The following is a 14,989-nucleotide window of genomic DNA, read 5'->3' on the forward strand; positions in this document are numbered from 1 at the left end:
ATGAGGTGAAATACACATCTGATGTATTTAGTTCTTTTTCAGGTCGCGATTTAAAGTTCAATTGATTTTGTGCTGCTTCTGTGTTATACATGGTTTGACTGTCATTTTTGCCTTGAAATTGCAGGTTGCATGATGGAAATCAGAGGAAGGTGCCCTTTAGTTGGCATTAATGTTCCTTTGTGGTGTCTGAGGCGACTCATTCCATCTTGATGAGATGGGCTAAGAAACAATACCGAGAAAACAGTACTTTGGGGTTTTTTGTTGGTGGTGGTTTTTTTTAATTCCTACCACAACAGATGCATTTTTAAGCTTCCTGAAGACATAGCAAGACAAAACTGATTATACTCAAGTTCACTCTTGAAAGTGCCCTTTCTAACTTCGAGTGTGGAAGAATGCTTAGGAGTCTATTGTACTACAGGGAGCAAGTGGAATTGCTTAGTCCAGCTGTTAGACCTCTCTTAGACATTCAAATTAGCTGTGAAGGGATTTTCTTGTTCTCTTTGTAATTAGATGGCCAAGGAACTAGACCCTGAGAATAGGTGGGAATAGGTTAGGTGGAGGCATTTCAGTGCCTGCATTTTTAGTGATAAGAAAGACCTGGCTTGTCCCCATTGTCAGGGAGAATGGTGGTATAAAAACAGAAGGATCCACAGGTGAGGAGGAAGGAAACAATTTAGAGATGTAAATCCTTGGTGGCAGGAAAGCTAGATAGCCATCTCTGCAGAGTTCTGAAGTTGTAGGTCTAGAGACCAAGGCTTTTAAATCTTTTGGTGGTTCTGGTGATGCAAACAGTGCCCAATATTTATGCAGAAGAAAGGATCCAGAAGTCGCCTTGTAGTCATTGTTTCAGCACACAGAGATGTCCTGCATGCAGAACACATATTTGAACACAAAGAGATGTAGAAAATGGCACAAAATTAAGCTCATGTCTGCTTAGATAAACTAAACTGATAGTGCTTTGATAAAGTCAGGACTGGGGACAAGACAGCATCCATCTTTGTGGAGCTGAGTGTTTGGCACAAGGGGAGGCTTGGCCTGGAGAGGAGGTTAGGAGTGGTCTGAGGACCAGGCTTGAAGGGGGAGTGGGGGAGCAGTGTTGGAGGAATCCTTAGGCCAGAGAAGAGCACTTAAGTCACTTAGTTGCTGTCTTGAGAGCAGCGCTAGAGGTTCTGCACAGGTTTCATGTATGGCTGGCAGTGGGGTTTCTGTTGACAGGGTTTGCAGTTTTCTCCTGCAGCAGGAAGGGAGCAGGTGGAAGGGGCAGAGTGCTGCAGTAACCAGGGTTGTCTTGCCCACAGAGCCAGCCCAGCCTCACCGAGGAGAAGTCCAAGAAGCTGAAGAGGCGGCCGCAGATGAAGCGCAGGTCGCAGGCGGAGGTGATGAAGGAGCGAGAGGACGAGTGTTTCAGCTGTGGGGATGGAGGGCAGCTGGTTTCTTGTAAGAAGTCAGGCTGCCCCAAGGTGTACCATGCAGACTGCCTCAACCTGACCAAGAGACCTGCAGGTCAGTGCTCTGCATGGTTGGGCTCTGCTTGGGTCACACTGTTGGCTCGAGGTGGCCCAGGTGCTGCTCGCCATCTTGCACTTGAGTCACAGCATCTTAAAATTTGGAAAAATCTTTCTCACTTGAACAGACCTCGTGGCTCAAATGACACAACCCTGGTTTGCACCCCACTGTGACCACAAAAAGGTGAACTAATTGCTGAAGGGGGAGCTGGTCCTTACCTAAAACATGGTGTTTGTGAGTTGACCCCATCCATGGGGCCTGGCACAGCCCCAACAATAGTTGAGATATTGATCCTCATATTGGCCATTTTCCCAAAGTTGAAGACAGTTGAATGAAACAGTATCAAAGCATATTCTCCTGTTCTCCTGCTTTCCGCTTGAAAAGCTGCTCCTAACAGCCTGACTTGAAGAAACAAAGGATTGCCAGCTCTGTTACATGTTTTTTTTGCATACTGAGACAAATTATTGTCTCGCTCCTTTTCCAGCTTATACAACACAGCTTCTCATTGCAGCTCTTATTTTCTAAAGTTTTTATTCTTAGTATGTTCTGGACTGCATCCCACTTGCCCACACATTTTTAAAAACTGAAAGTATTTTAACAGCATTGCACCCAAGGCCTTGCTAACTCTGAGAGAAGAAAATAATTATTTTGTGTTTTACATAAAATTTCTTGGGAAAATATGTTTGACTTGTCTTGCAAAAATAGTTTTTATATTTATGTGAGGTTTGTTATTTTCCTTATCATTCTTGAGTTTTTTACTTTATCCTTTTCACATATTTATTTTATTTCTTCCTCCTGCAATCCTACACTGGTCTTCATATAATTACACCTTGTTCATGCAAAAGCATCTGTCCAGTTAAATTCTGAGCCTGTCCAACTGGATTTTTGCAGTACCTCACAGCCTTGTTGTTACCTACCTGTTTATGTAAGAGTATTTTGGTGTTCTGCTTCTAGAAATTTAAATTACAATACAGATTAAAATATAATCCTGAAGGATGTAGTTTGAAATGCCTCCTCAGTTTACCACAAGACCATTGATAGGTGTTTTTTGATAATGATTTTCAGTCAGTTGTAGCAATTTTACTTTTTTTACACATAGGCTGTGATTTCCATAGCCTGCTCCTCAGAGTATCATGCAAGACATGAAAGGTTCAGCACTTTCTACTTCAAATGTTTCCTCTGCCATGGGCATTACTGTCAAGTAATTGGAATTTCCTGCTTGTTTGCATGTTGCTAATTGTGTGATCTTACTTCCAAGAGCTCAGGGCTGTCTCTGGAGAGAGTGCTTATTCATTAGACCTTTTATTCTGTCAAAGATCATTAAAGTGGTTTGATAGGATTGATCCTTCCTGCAACAAACTAGCAGATTTTGACCTTTTATTTTCCATCTATACAAATGACCTCTATAAGGATGGTCCTAGAGTCTTTTCAGTGGCCCGGCTGAGTTGAGTGTTGCTCTCTGGGATGCTTCTGGTGCAGGGGGAGCAGTGGCAGCCTGTGCTGCAGCATTGTGAGCCAGGAAAGGGGGAAACCATGTGAAGTGTTAAACATCCCCACTTGGAAAAAATGGTGAAAAACTGGAAAAGACATAGAAAAGCAGTGTGCGTATTTTGAGACTCGAATAGAAGCCTTGGACTGGCTTCAAAGGAGAAAAACATGCTACGTGTAGTCTTCAACCCCAGGGGAAAAGCAACGTGGAGAGCTGCTGTTGCATAAGTGCAGGGACCAATGGCCACGCACCAGCATCCCTGGAAAAGAGCTGATAGCCACAGCCACAGCTGTGTGGATGTGGTTCAGGGAGGCTGGGAAATGCTCTGGCCCAAGTGGTGTCTGCCAGCAATCTCTGAAGTAGTGTTGGTTTTTTCTTCTTGATGATGTTGATACTGATGGTCAATAGATTCACTGTGAATGTGGAGCTCCTAAGGGAGCAGCTTTGTGTTAAACCGTAGTTTTTTCATGGGCAGAGGTTAAGGAAGGTGCCTTTGGGTATAGAGACAATAGGAACTTGCCCCTTGTGATCACTGCTCTCTCGCTTCTTCTTTCTGATAAACAGGAAGGGAGGTTGTTGACACAGAATTAAAAGATGAATCTGACACATCTACTTAAAAGGTCCACTGGGTTTTGTGCACAGACACCACTGATGTTGTCTGGAATTCAGAGCCACAGAGATTTGCAAGCTGGGGGTGTCTGCTCTTCTCTAGGCACTCCTATTAGTTTGTGTTGTGCAGGAACCAGATGGGCTTTTGGTCTGACCTGACGTGGCTTGTGTTTGTCCTGATTATCATTGCCCTTGTTGCTTCTGAGAGTGCAGGTTCCTGTTACCTGCCCGTCAAGCCTGGAGCTATGGTGGAAACTGAGGAGGACATGTAGAATTGTATGAGAGTATTACACAGGTGTTCCCACTTTCCCCTGAGCTCACTTTGCAGCAGGCCTTTGTCTCTTCCCCTTGTACTACTCCTAAGGTGTGTCTTTTCTCCCATGTCTGTGCTGCAGGAAAATGGGAGTGCCCGTGGCATCAGTGTGATATGTGTGGTAAGGAAGCAGCTTCGTTCTGCGAGATGTGCCCCAGGTCCTTCTGCAAGCAGCACCGGGAAGGAATGCTCTTCATCTCCAAGCTGGATGGACGATTATGCTGTACGGAGCACGATCCCTGTGGGCCTCACCCTCTAGAGCCAGGAGAAATTCGTGAGTATGTGCCTCCCATAGAAGCCCTGACTAATGGAGAGGACACCCAGCCACCGGAGCAGCTGCCTGCAGAGGTAGACACGGAGGCAGACACAGACCTGAGCGTTCAGACCCTGGACAGCCTACCTCAGTCTGTGGCCCTCAGACTGCAGTCACCAGAAAAGCCCCCTGCTACCCTGGCGCTGAGGCTGCCATCATCAGACAAGCCCCCCACCACCCTTGCCCTGAGGCTGCAGCCGTCAAACAAGCCCCCCACTACCCTGGCCCTCAGGCTGCCTTCACCAGACAAACCACCCGCCACCCTGGCTCTGAGACTGCCACCATCAAATAAACCCCCTGCCACTTTGTCACTGAGGCTGAAGCCATCCAACAAGCCCTCCACCACCCTCTCGCTCCGGCTGCAGCCTTCGGACAAACCTCCCACCACCCTGTCGCTCCGCCTGCAGCCGTCAGACAAGCCCCAGGCCGCCCTGTCCCTAAGGCTGCAGTCAGAGAAGCAGCCCATCATCGTAGCGCTGCGGCCTCAGCAGCCCGACAAACCTCCCACCAACGCGGTGCTCTGGCCCCTGGATGAGTCCTCCAGTGACGCCTCGCAGCCTCAGCTGCCGAGCAAATCTCCTCCGGGATCACCACAGTCGTTGGATGAGTCGCTTGTTACTGCTGGTGCCCTGCAGCTCCAGCTGTCAGACGAGCCTCCAGACACCCCTGGGGTTTTGGGGTTATCGGACAAGTCCCTCATTGACACCGGGACCCAGCAGCCTGAGCTGCTGGATGAGTTCCCCACAAAATGCCTGCATCCTCCACTGTCTGACAGACTCCTCGCCACGGTGGGGACGTTGCAGTCCCAGCCGGCAGATGAGGCTCCTGAGGCCGATCAGCTCCAACCGCTGGATGACACTTCTGCCCAGAGCCCACAGCCAGAGTCTGTGGAAGAGGATCCCAGCTCTGTGGTGCCACAGGTCCCAGTATTGGAGGTGGCTTCCAGTCCTGAGGTGCTGTGGCCTCTGCCCATTGCAGAAGTCCCTGACTCCCCTGTCTCACGGATCCTGCCTGCAGAGAAGGCTCCTGGATCAGCAGTGCCACGACCCCTGCCTCCAGAAAATGCCTCCTTCTCCGCTGCAATGCGGGTCCCAGCCACAGAGAAGGCTCCTAGTTCTGGGTCACCCCATCCCTTGACTCCGGAGAAGGCTCCTGCCTTGGGTATGCCACGGATCCTGCCCACAGAGAAGGCTCCCAGCTTAGGGGTGTCGTGGCCCCTAACTCCGGAGAAGGCCCCTGGCTCCCGGTCACCTCACGTCCTGCCTGTGGACAAGGCTCTGAGCTCTGGGGCCCTGCGGATCCCACTCACACAAAAGGCTCTCTCCCCTGGGGTGCTGCGACCCCTGCCTCCGGAGAAGGCTGCTGACTCCGGGGCCCTGCGGGTCCTGCCTCTGGAAAAGGCTCTCAGCTCTGGGGCGTCTCGGCCTCAGCTCTTGGAGAGACCTCTCGCTCTTACAGCCCCGTGGCCTCAGGCATCAGACAAGCTGACTGCTGCCGTGGCTCCTCGGCCTCAAGCCTTGGACAAGCCTCTGGCTGCATCAGCTCCAAGGCTGTTGCTGTCGGAGAAGGCGCTGCGACCTGTCGACCAGAACGCTCAGCCGAAGGAGAGAGGAGCCCCGGCCATGGAGCTGAATCCCCAGCAGAAAGAGAGGACCATGTTAGCTGGGGAGCAAATCTCTTGGTCTGCTGGGAAGGTAGTGACGCACGTTGGACAAGTACCATGGCCTACGGAGAAACTACAGACGCACGAGCAGACCCACTGGCCCACTGCAAAAGCCCTGATGCCTGCTGAGCAGCCTTCCCGGACAGCAGAGAAACCACCAGAGCCAACCATTCAGCCCAGCTGGGAAGTGGCCTCAGCCCCCGCAGAGCAGACCCCGTGGACATCAGAGAGATTGCGTGCATTCGAGCAGACCCCTCGACCAGCCAGGGAAGCGCCGGTGCCCCCGGAGCAGATGCAGTGGCTTGTCACGAACATTCAGACAATTGACCAGATTTCTTGGCTGGGTGGAAAAGCACAGACTCCTCGGGGGCAGGACCCTTTGCCTGAACAAAACACAGCGTTAGCCTGTAACCAGGATTCTGTCTGTCGTGAGTTGGCCGACTCAGAGCCAAAGTGAGGTTGGTAAATATGGGAGGCAGGTTTCAGTTGTTTAATGTTTAGGGAGGGGGAATCTTTCTTTTGTTTTTTTTTTATTCACTTCCCTGAGCCCAGCCCCTAACCCATGCACATCCCATCCATATTCTCTCGTGACATGAGCAAGGACATTCTCTTAAACCTGAGTCTGGCCCAAGCAAAGGGAGAGAGCATCCGTGACCTTTTCCTCTTCCTTTAACAAATGGTAAAGCTGAAATAAAGAGTCCACTCTGGGTGAAAATCTCCAATTCCATTGAAATGGTCACATTACTGATCCAGCGTGTTCAAGCTCCAGGTCTGATTCATAGGTGGGTTCCCAGGTACAGCCAGGCGCCTTGCTTTCATTACTACATTTAAAGGAAGGAGATCAGTCAGGCTGCCCTGGGACTGAAGAAGTTTCAGGATCAGGTGGTGAGCAGTCAGGTGCATGTCCTTGCCAGACTCTAGAAGCAGGGAAGGGATTTGTGTTGTCTGCCCAGGTCTCTGTCCCTGCAGGGCGTTGCTTTGTGAGGTTTATCCGTATGTTCACCGGGATGTGCTGTGTGTGTGGTTTGCTGAAGGACAAGGATCATCTCCAGTGAGCTGGAAGAGGAGCCCCTGCACTCGCTCAGTGTGGTTTTCTCCATTAATAGGCAGTGTCCATTCAGGCTCCTTTGTACAGAGCTGCATCTGGCCGGGCCCGAGAAACGGGAAATCTGGAGGAAGTCAGGGAAAAGAGAGATCTTGGAAGTAGTCGTCTGGCAGTGTTTTCATTCTTGTGTCTTAATCCTTTAGCACAGGACATGTGGAGTGCTTTCCTGCCCTTGAAAACGTAGTGACCCGTAAAGCAGCAATAGTGGAGCAGGGCAGAGTGGGTTCCCCAAGGTGCTGAGCTCTGCCCTGGCAAGGGAGTGGTGCTCCCTTTCAAATTTCCATCCAGTCTCTTCTTGACTTCTGTCTCAACGTGAGCCAGCGGACTGAGCAGTCCTTTCTCCCCTTGCCTCAGGCGTGTTCAGGACGTGTTCCCATCACACCTGGTATTGCCAACAGCAAGCAAAACCTGACTCGCTCACTGCACAGCGCAGAGGCAAGGGTTCCGTAGCTGTATCGGGACCCATCTCAACACCTTCCCCTTGGGCAGCTTCTGGCTTAACTCTTCTACAACCAAAGGAGACTTGAATTAACTGGACTGTGTTGGAGTGAGTGTGTGTGTGTGTGTGTGCGTGTGTGTCCTTCCAACTGAATTGTAGTTCTCACACTGGAACATGGTGGGCTCCAGCAGCTGGCTGGCTTTCTTTTTTCCTCTTCTCCCTTTTCCAGTGAAAATAGATGTTTAGTACCTGGTAGTCATCAGGCTGGTGTTCAGACTAGGCCTGCTGAAAGCCATTCACTCAAGCATGGAGGCAGAAGTTGGCTTGGCCATGGTGCTTGTGGGCCAGGTGGTAGAGTCCCAGGGGCCTGCAGCATCTTGCGACCACCTGCACCCTCGCAGGCAGGAGGAGGAGGATGGGCCTCCCTGGTGGCAGTGCCTGGGCTGGATGGGGTCGGTGTCCTGCCAAGGAAGCACTGCTAACCAGCATTTTCCCACTGTCACAACACATTACCTCTGTGGTTTGCCTGAGCTCCACCGATCTGGGGCCGCAGCCTCGGATCTCTGTGCCGCCACCAGACCCTCACGCAGCTCCAGTGTGTGTATCCTTCTCCTTCCAGGCTGATCCACAGGTCCCTCCCCAGAAGGGGAGCGTTCAGCTCCAGGCCAACCCTCTCCCTCCGACATGGGAGGGACCCGACCCTTTGCTTCCTTGTTCTCACCTGGCTTGCAAGTGCCTGCTGCTCCCAGAGCAGACAGTCATGAGCTTTGCAGTTTTCTATGAAGGGAGGCAGACACCTGTGCCGAGACAAATCCCAGTCTATTCTGCTTTCCTGACTTGTGCACCCTGAGACAACGTCCTCCTGAAAAGGCCAGGTGTGCTGGGCATGAGGGGACATTACCAGTGCTATGGTGCATCTCTTCTCTAGTCCAAATCATTTCAGATCCTTTGTAGAATAGCTCACGGCTTGGAAAAGCTTTATGGCTTATGGAAACTTACTTGTTAAATGTTGTTTTTTTCCGGGAAGACTAGCAGGTCAGTTCCTGCTTGCTGCTGAAACTGGGGAAATACAAGCAGCTTATGTTTCTGCGTGACTCCTCCACAAAGGGAATCAGGACAACTCAGATCCATTGAGAGAGAAGATTATCTTAAGGGCATTCGTTAACTTTTTTAAACAAAATTATAAAAAAAGAAAAAAAAAGGTAATGACGTTCAGTATATTAAGTATTTATCATGTGTGAGAAGGAAAATAAATCTTGAATTTACATTTATAAGCCTTCCCATGAGCTGGACTTAGTCATGTAGATTGTGTAAGTAGGGTTCCCTCAGTGCCGGTGCCCAGCCAGCTCCCGCTGTAACCAGAGAGGTCTCTGCACTGCTCTGTCCACCTCCGCTTTGCATTGTCACGTGTTAACTCGCTACTTGTTTCATGAAAAAATAAACTGTGAATATTTTTGGTGCAGGCTTTTTTAAATCTGTAAAATGGAGAAGTTCTCAACGAATTCTCATGAGAGCAGGTTTGAAAAGATCACTTCTATAAATCGTGTGCTCCCGTAGCAGGGTGAGGCTCACGGCAGCAGCCGCCTTTCACGCAGCAGGCGCTTACCCAAAAGCTTGTTTGGAACAGTGAATGTGGATTAAACTGTTGCATGGCATTTCCCACAGCCTTCTTCATTGCAGCTGACTGTACCCCATCTCTCCTCTTGTCTCCCTTTTCCACAAGGATCCAGGTTTCTGGCTTGCTACCTTCCAGCTGCTGTTGGAAGGTTACTTCAGCATAGCTGGGAGGCTGCTTGGTAAAGTTGGTGTTGGGGAACATCACAGAAGGAGGAAGTCAGGAAGCTCCTTTTCCCTCCTCACCCTCACTGGGGCCCTGGGTGATGCTCTGTCAGATCGGGGGGCTTTTCAGATGGAGTAGTGGTGCTTATGGGAGTGTCCGGCAGTGCTGGGTCACCTTAGCAAGATGGACAAGGCCTGACCAGGTGTGGAGAGAGGTCCCAACAGCCTTGCCCTACCCAGGCTGCCCTCACTGGCATGGAGCGGGAGCTGGGGAAGAACTTTGGGCAGCAAAACTCTGGTGAAGGAAATGTGGGCTTGTGCACTTGACGTGACTCTTGCTGTGGTGGCAGCACTGCCTTGGAGGAGGAGAGGGAGATGTCTGTGCCGAAGCAGTTGGATTTGTTTGCGGCAGTTCATTGCTGCCTTGAGAGTTCAGTCAGTTTGAATCATGGGGAGTTTCAAGGTAGAAGACAGTGACAAAGTAACCTGCTGGGCTCGGAGCTTTGCTGCAGCTCCTGCCAAGGCTGTGGTGCTCTTTTTTGCATTGGAGGGATCCAATCACCTGGTCACTAAATCTCAGGTCAGCCCTAATTGCACCCGAGGTGGATGAGAGGTGACTCTTGTGTTGATTCACTGTTGTGAAGTGCTGTAGAAGCAGAGTCAGGGATGTAATTATTTCTGCTCAGAGCTCTGCAGTCCCAGGGAGGCTCACAGGAACTTCCCAGGTTCCTGAGCCCATTCCCGCTTGTAGGAATGACTCCTTGGTTCTGAAGGGGGTGAAGGCTTTGCTCCTCTACAAACGCTTCGCTGGTCAACATCTTTGCTGTCAGGACAGCCTGGCTTCCCCTGCTCAGAGCAATGGGCTGTGGTCAGTGGCCCTGGCTTCCATCCCACAGTAGGACCAACTTTAGTGTTGGATTTCCACGGTGGGCAAGAGAGTCCTAATTGACCTTTGGTGATGGAGGAGTTCTGGTGAGCGGTAGCAGTGTGGTCAGGGACTCAAGTGCCCAGGCAGGCAAGGAGGGTTGCAGAGAAGGAGCCACTGCAGGACCTGTGGGATGTGTGGGCAGGAGGGGAGCAGGCTTGTCCTATCTTCCCCAGTGCTGGGCTGGGGCCCACTGTCAGCCAGGGCTCTGGTGAATCTAGCAGGAAAGCTACCACTGTAAGGGATCATCACCTACTGCACATCTCCAGATGCTGACTAGCTGATGGTAGCTTGCTTTATTGCTGTTCTCGAGTTAAACTTTTCCTATTTAACAAAAAAAACCCCAAGAGCCAGATTCACTTCAATACACAAAGTATCCGGGAGGTACTGCGGGAGTACGTGTTAATTCAGGGTTAAACCCCTGCAGGCAGAGGCTCTGAAGGTGTGGCTGGTGTTAAAATTTAGAAGAGAGATGGTTGAATCCAAAGGACCTTAACAAATTAAGGTGGGACAATGTGTTGCTAGAAAAGCTTCAGCTCACTTTCAGTGGAAAAAAAAGGAAGAAAAATTAGGAAAGAGCAGCCCTAACCCTGATGTCCTTGGCAGTGGTTTAGCCTGAGCACACTGTGGTAGTATCCTGCTTCTACTTGGACACCACAGGCAGCATTCTGACAGGGCAGGGGGAGTTTGTTTGAGAAACCTCAGACCTTCAATACCTTCCGTTTATTTTTAATTTCAGCCTTAACTTCTGATTTTGCTTGATGTTTGGAATAACCATAATTGTAACCTGCTTGTAATGTGCTTTGCCCTAAATTACTGATGAGGCTTTTGGCCTTTGCCAGCCAGTGTGTGTTAAAGCAAAGTGGCAAATCATGCAGCTACTCTGAAAGTCCGGAGGGGGGATGCTGTGTTCGATCTCCCAGGCTTTGCCCGTGCTAATTACCCCCCTGTGAGAGTGATAACACTGGTGGTATCATTTACAGCAATGGCTGCACCTCTTGCAGCAGCACGGGCTGGGCTGATGGGTGCTTGGGGCTCCCAGAGCCTGGGACATGGGACACTGGAGCCTGGGGACTGCTCCACCACGTGCCTGGCTTCAGCAAGAGTCTCACCTGCAGGGTGGCAGTGCCCTTGCTTAGCAGGAGGTGGGAAAAGGCAAGATTCCTGCTCCAGGTCCTCCAAAAGCAATGTAAGCAAAGCTCAGTGCAGGGGACAGCTTGTATGAGCTTGGGCTGGAGGAGTGGCGGTGATGGACAGTCCCTACAGCACTGAATCTACCTCCTAGGGAAATCTGAGAAATGGGTGTAGCTATGGCCTATTTCAAGGTAAAGTTTTAATCAGTTTGCCCTTGGCAAAACCCTTGGGCTATTGTGGTGCTATTGTAAACCGTCGGCAGCTTAGCACAGTAGGGCTGGACTCACGGCTCCTGGCCCGTAGGCTGGGACTTCCTGGCCAGCTGAATCCCATCCCCGTAGAGCTGGGTCTGTGTGACTGAAACAGGATGAGGTGTGACTCAGTTCCTTCAATTTATGAGGGTTTTGAGACTCAAACCAGTGTGCCAGTGGGCCTCGTGGGGAGCCAGTGGAGCCATGTAAAGCAAAGCAGGCATCCGCTACTGCATGTTCTTCGTGTCCGTTTGGTACTGAGCTGGTTTCAGTCTTTGTTTCTTTTTCTGATGTTTCCAAGTTGTTGACTTCAAGGAACTGGGTTTTGTGTATTTTTTTAGACACTGGGAACTTGTTAAATGGAAAAGCAGCAGCACTGGGAGACTCAAGGTGGAGCGTGGCTGGAACTGAAGGCCCAGGCTGACATGGGTGGGAGGTGGGACGTGTTGGCAGTGGCTGGCACAGGCAGGGAGCAGCTGGACGGTGGAAGCCTTTCAGCAGCAGCACTCCCAGCCCTGCATATCCGTGGTGCCGAGGTCACTGCTCTGCCAGACACTTAACGTGTCCCCATGCCTGGCTTTGAATGTCCCCTGGCTTTGAATGTCCCCTGCTGCCCTCCAGTGTGCTACATGCTCTCAGCTGGGGTCCTGGCTGCCAACTAGCCAAGGGTCCTGGGGAGGGTGGCTACCCACTGCCCCTTCCTCACTGCCCAGAGACAGGGGTGGGCCACTCATAGCAGCAGCGTTAAGTTGCACTGGAGTTGTGAGCAGGAGGTTTGCTCATAGGGGGAACCTTGGTGTGAGCAGCCCCTCGCTGCCTTCACCCCAGGGTCTGCTGCCCACAGGGTGGCAGTGGATGGGGGTTCCCTGCAGGGTCCTGTTCCACAGGCTCAGCCAGAGGGAAAAGCACTGGGAGTTGAGGAGCCCAGCCAAGGCAGGGGCCAGCCAGAGCACTGCAGGGGAGGACATGGGGGTGCTCAACCCTGGCTGGGACTCGTCTGTCAGTTCTAAGCAGGAATGCCAGAGCAGGTGAGAGAAAACTACATATTTCCAGCATGTATATTATTTTTAGAAGAGGGAGAGGGGAGAGTCTTGGACCATTGATTACTTTCATTTTGCTCCCCTTAGACTGTTGGCTGTGTATGTGAAACTTATAATGAAAAGAGGGTTGCCCTGCCCAGGTGCTCCCAGAACATGTACTGTAATTCTTTGTATATAGAAGAAAAATTACTGTAAAGTAAAGTTTAACTTTACTCTCGATGTCCTCTTGTGGTTTGTCTTGCCGAGGGGGGCGGGGGAGGGATGGGAAACCCCCAAAAGCCTCGTGCACAGGGGGCGGCTCAGACCACAATGCGTTTTATTTACATTGTACACCTTGAGAGAAGACGCTTAAATAAATCTGCAATGAATTGAGCATCTCCGAGAGAATAAGTTACCAGCTGCTGCTGGGCCACAGCAGCTCCCACCAATGCCACAGGTGGCAGGGAGGGGGTCCCTGGGGGTGACAGTCCATAGATCCTGGCACTGCACGGCAGCCCTGTGCCACTCCACATGCCAGGAGGAGAGCAGTCCGCAGGCCTTGTGCCCTGGCACAGACAGGCCCCAACAGCTAAAACACAGCAGGTAAAACACCGGAGGCATCCGGCGTGCGCCAGCTGCCCAGCCGGCAGCAGCAGTTCCCTTTTGGCACAAGGGCTCAGTGGTGGCAGCAGCTGTAGAAGTAGGGACTGCTCCTCTGGCCCAGGTTGACACTCTTGTCCTCTGGAAGAGAGCAGGAGCGGCAGGCTGCTGGCACATCCACGCCACAAAATGCTGTGTGGCAGCCCCAAAGCTGCTGGTCCCAGGCGTGGGCCCCAGCAGTGCCCATGAGGAGGGTTTGGTGCCCCTGGAGAAGCAGCAAGGCCCAGGGCCACAGCACAGCCCAAGGCAATGGCACAGCCCAGAGCGGGAGGTGCAGCCAGGCTGAGCACGCTGGGGCAGGCCTGGTGAAGAGCTGAGCCAGTCCTGCAGCCTAGCGAGGCTCCTGGACACCAAAGGCCATCATGGCCCAGCTGTGTGGACATGCTGAGCCTGGCCTAAGCAGGGACGAGGATGCTGTGATGGGACCCAACCTCCACAGGACAATCCCCAGCACAGAGCTGCAGCAGCCCCAAGCAGGGCAGAGGTGAGGAAGGGCCCTGCCAGACCCCCCATTGCTCATATTCCACACTCAGCAGAGGCACAGGAGAGGGTGCCTGGGGAGAGACAGCTCCTACCTACTCACCTGTCATCACCTGGAAGGCGGAAAAGTTGACGTAGTCCTCGGCCACCTTCTGGAACAGCTCATCTGGGGGGGAGAGGTGGCACAGTGGGTGTGGGTGCCCCCGCCAGGCAGAGCCCCCTGGCCCTGCTCTGCCCATGGCATGGCCCTAGTGAGGGGCTACTCACCCACGCTCTGGCCCGTCTTACTGGAGGTCTCAAAGTGGTCTGCTTTGATCTCTGAAACAAGGGTCCAGGTTGGCACTTGCTGCAGGTGCAGGATATGGCCCAAGGGCTCAGCTGCCCCCAGAGTCACCCCTCAGGCACAGCTGCTGACAGGGGGCTGGCAGAGACCCAGGACAGGGCTCCTGGCCCCTTGGCCCAGCTGGCCACGTGCCTGCCCATGTCAGGACATGCTGTGCCCAGGGAGGTCCCTGGTAGAGCTGGCACCTCACCACACACGGAACCCTGGTGCCACCGGATCTGCTGCGGGCTCAGGGCAAGGGCAGAGCCCCTTGCACACAGATCCATCCCCCCATGCCCCCCACCCCCTGTGCTGCGGGAGCCCCAGGAAGGGCCAGCAGTGGCTGTACCATCAGCATAGTCCTGCACATCATGGAAGTCAATCCCCCGCTTCCTCCTGTCTTCCTCCAGCAGGTCACACTTGGTGCCACACAGGTAGATCCGGCAGCCCTGGGGCAGGGAGAGGGATGGGAGGCATGTGCCCATGTCTTTACCAGCAGCCCCCCTGCCCCACAGTGAGGCTGTGCAGCCCCCCAGCACCCCTGTACCTCCTCGCAGTTCTGCAGCTCATTCACCCAGAACTTGGCTCGCTGGAAACTGCCACTGTCGGTGAGATCTGGAGAGAGAGGGGCGTCAGGGTCTGTCCAACGCTTTCCTCAGTGCCTGACCCACCAGTGCTGCCACCACTCTGTCCCAGGATCCTGGGACCTCCACATCCTCCATGCCCTTACCATAGCAGACGATGGCAGCCCGGGCCCCCCGGTAGTAGATGCGGCTCATGGCCTCATAGCGCTCCGAGCCGGCCGTGTCCTGTGGGACACAAGGAAGTGCTTGGCAAGTGACTCTTGGAGATCCATGAGCCAGGGGGTGGCTGGGGATGTCAGCACAGCCCTCGTCTCTGCACTTACGCAGAATGCCCAGGGGTCACTGTCTGCTCTCCCCACGGACATCACCTTGGCCAACGAAGGCGCTCCAATCGTCTG

At 52.5% G+C, this 14,989-nt stretch overlaps 2 protein-coding genes across 3 annotated transcripts in view; one reads left to right on the forward strand and one right to left on the reverse strand.

Moving 5' to 3' along the window:
* The window catches only part of NSD1 (nuclear receptor binding SET domain protein 1), a 43,420-nt gene extending 30,635 nt beyond the window's left edge, over nt 1-12,785 (forward strand). For both annotated transcript variants that reach the window (XM_018073557.2, XM_018073558.2), the window contains exons 20-21: nt 1,299-1,503; nt 4,000-12,785. In XM_018073557.2, the coding sequence (XP_017929046.1) occupies nt 1,299-1,503; nt 4,000-6,350 (2,556 nt within the window). In that variant the 3' untranslated portion in view covers nt 6,351-12,785. The remainder of the gene's footprint in view (nt 1-1,298; nt 1,504-3,999) is intronic.
* Nucleotides 12,786-12,865: 80 nt separating this feature from the next.
* RAB24 (RAB24, member RAS oncogene family) lies at nt 12,866-14,956 on the reverse strand. Its single transcript, XM_029960175.1, has 7 exons — nt 14,915-14,956; nt 14,738-14,816; nt 14,555-14,622; nt 14,357-14,456; nt 13,953-14,003; nt 13,789-13,851; nt 12,866-13,286 (listed from the first exon to the last, which is right to left on the reverse strand). The coding sequence occupies exons 1-7, from the start codon at nt 14,954-14,956 to the stop codon at nt 13,222-13,224; spliced, it is 468 nt and encodes a 155-aa protein (XP_029816035.1). The 3' UTR covers nt 12,866-13,221.
* Between the last annotated feature and the right edge of the window lie 33 nt (nt 14,957-14,989).

This window comes from Manacus vitellinus, unplaced genomic scaffold, assembly GCF_001715985.3.
Source record: "Manacus vitellinus isolate BGI_N305 unplaced genomic scaffold, ASM171598v3 scaffold_25_pilon, whole genome shotgun sequence".
Lineage (NCBI taxonomy): Eukaryota > Metazoa > Chordata > Aves > Passeriformes > Pipridae > Manacus > Manacus vitellinus.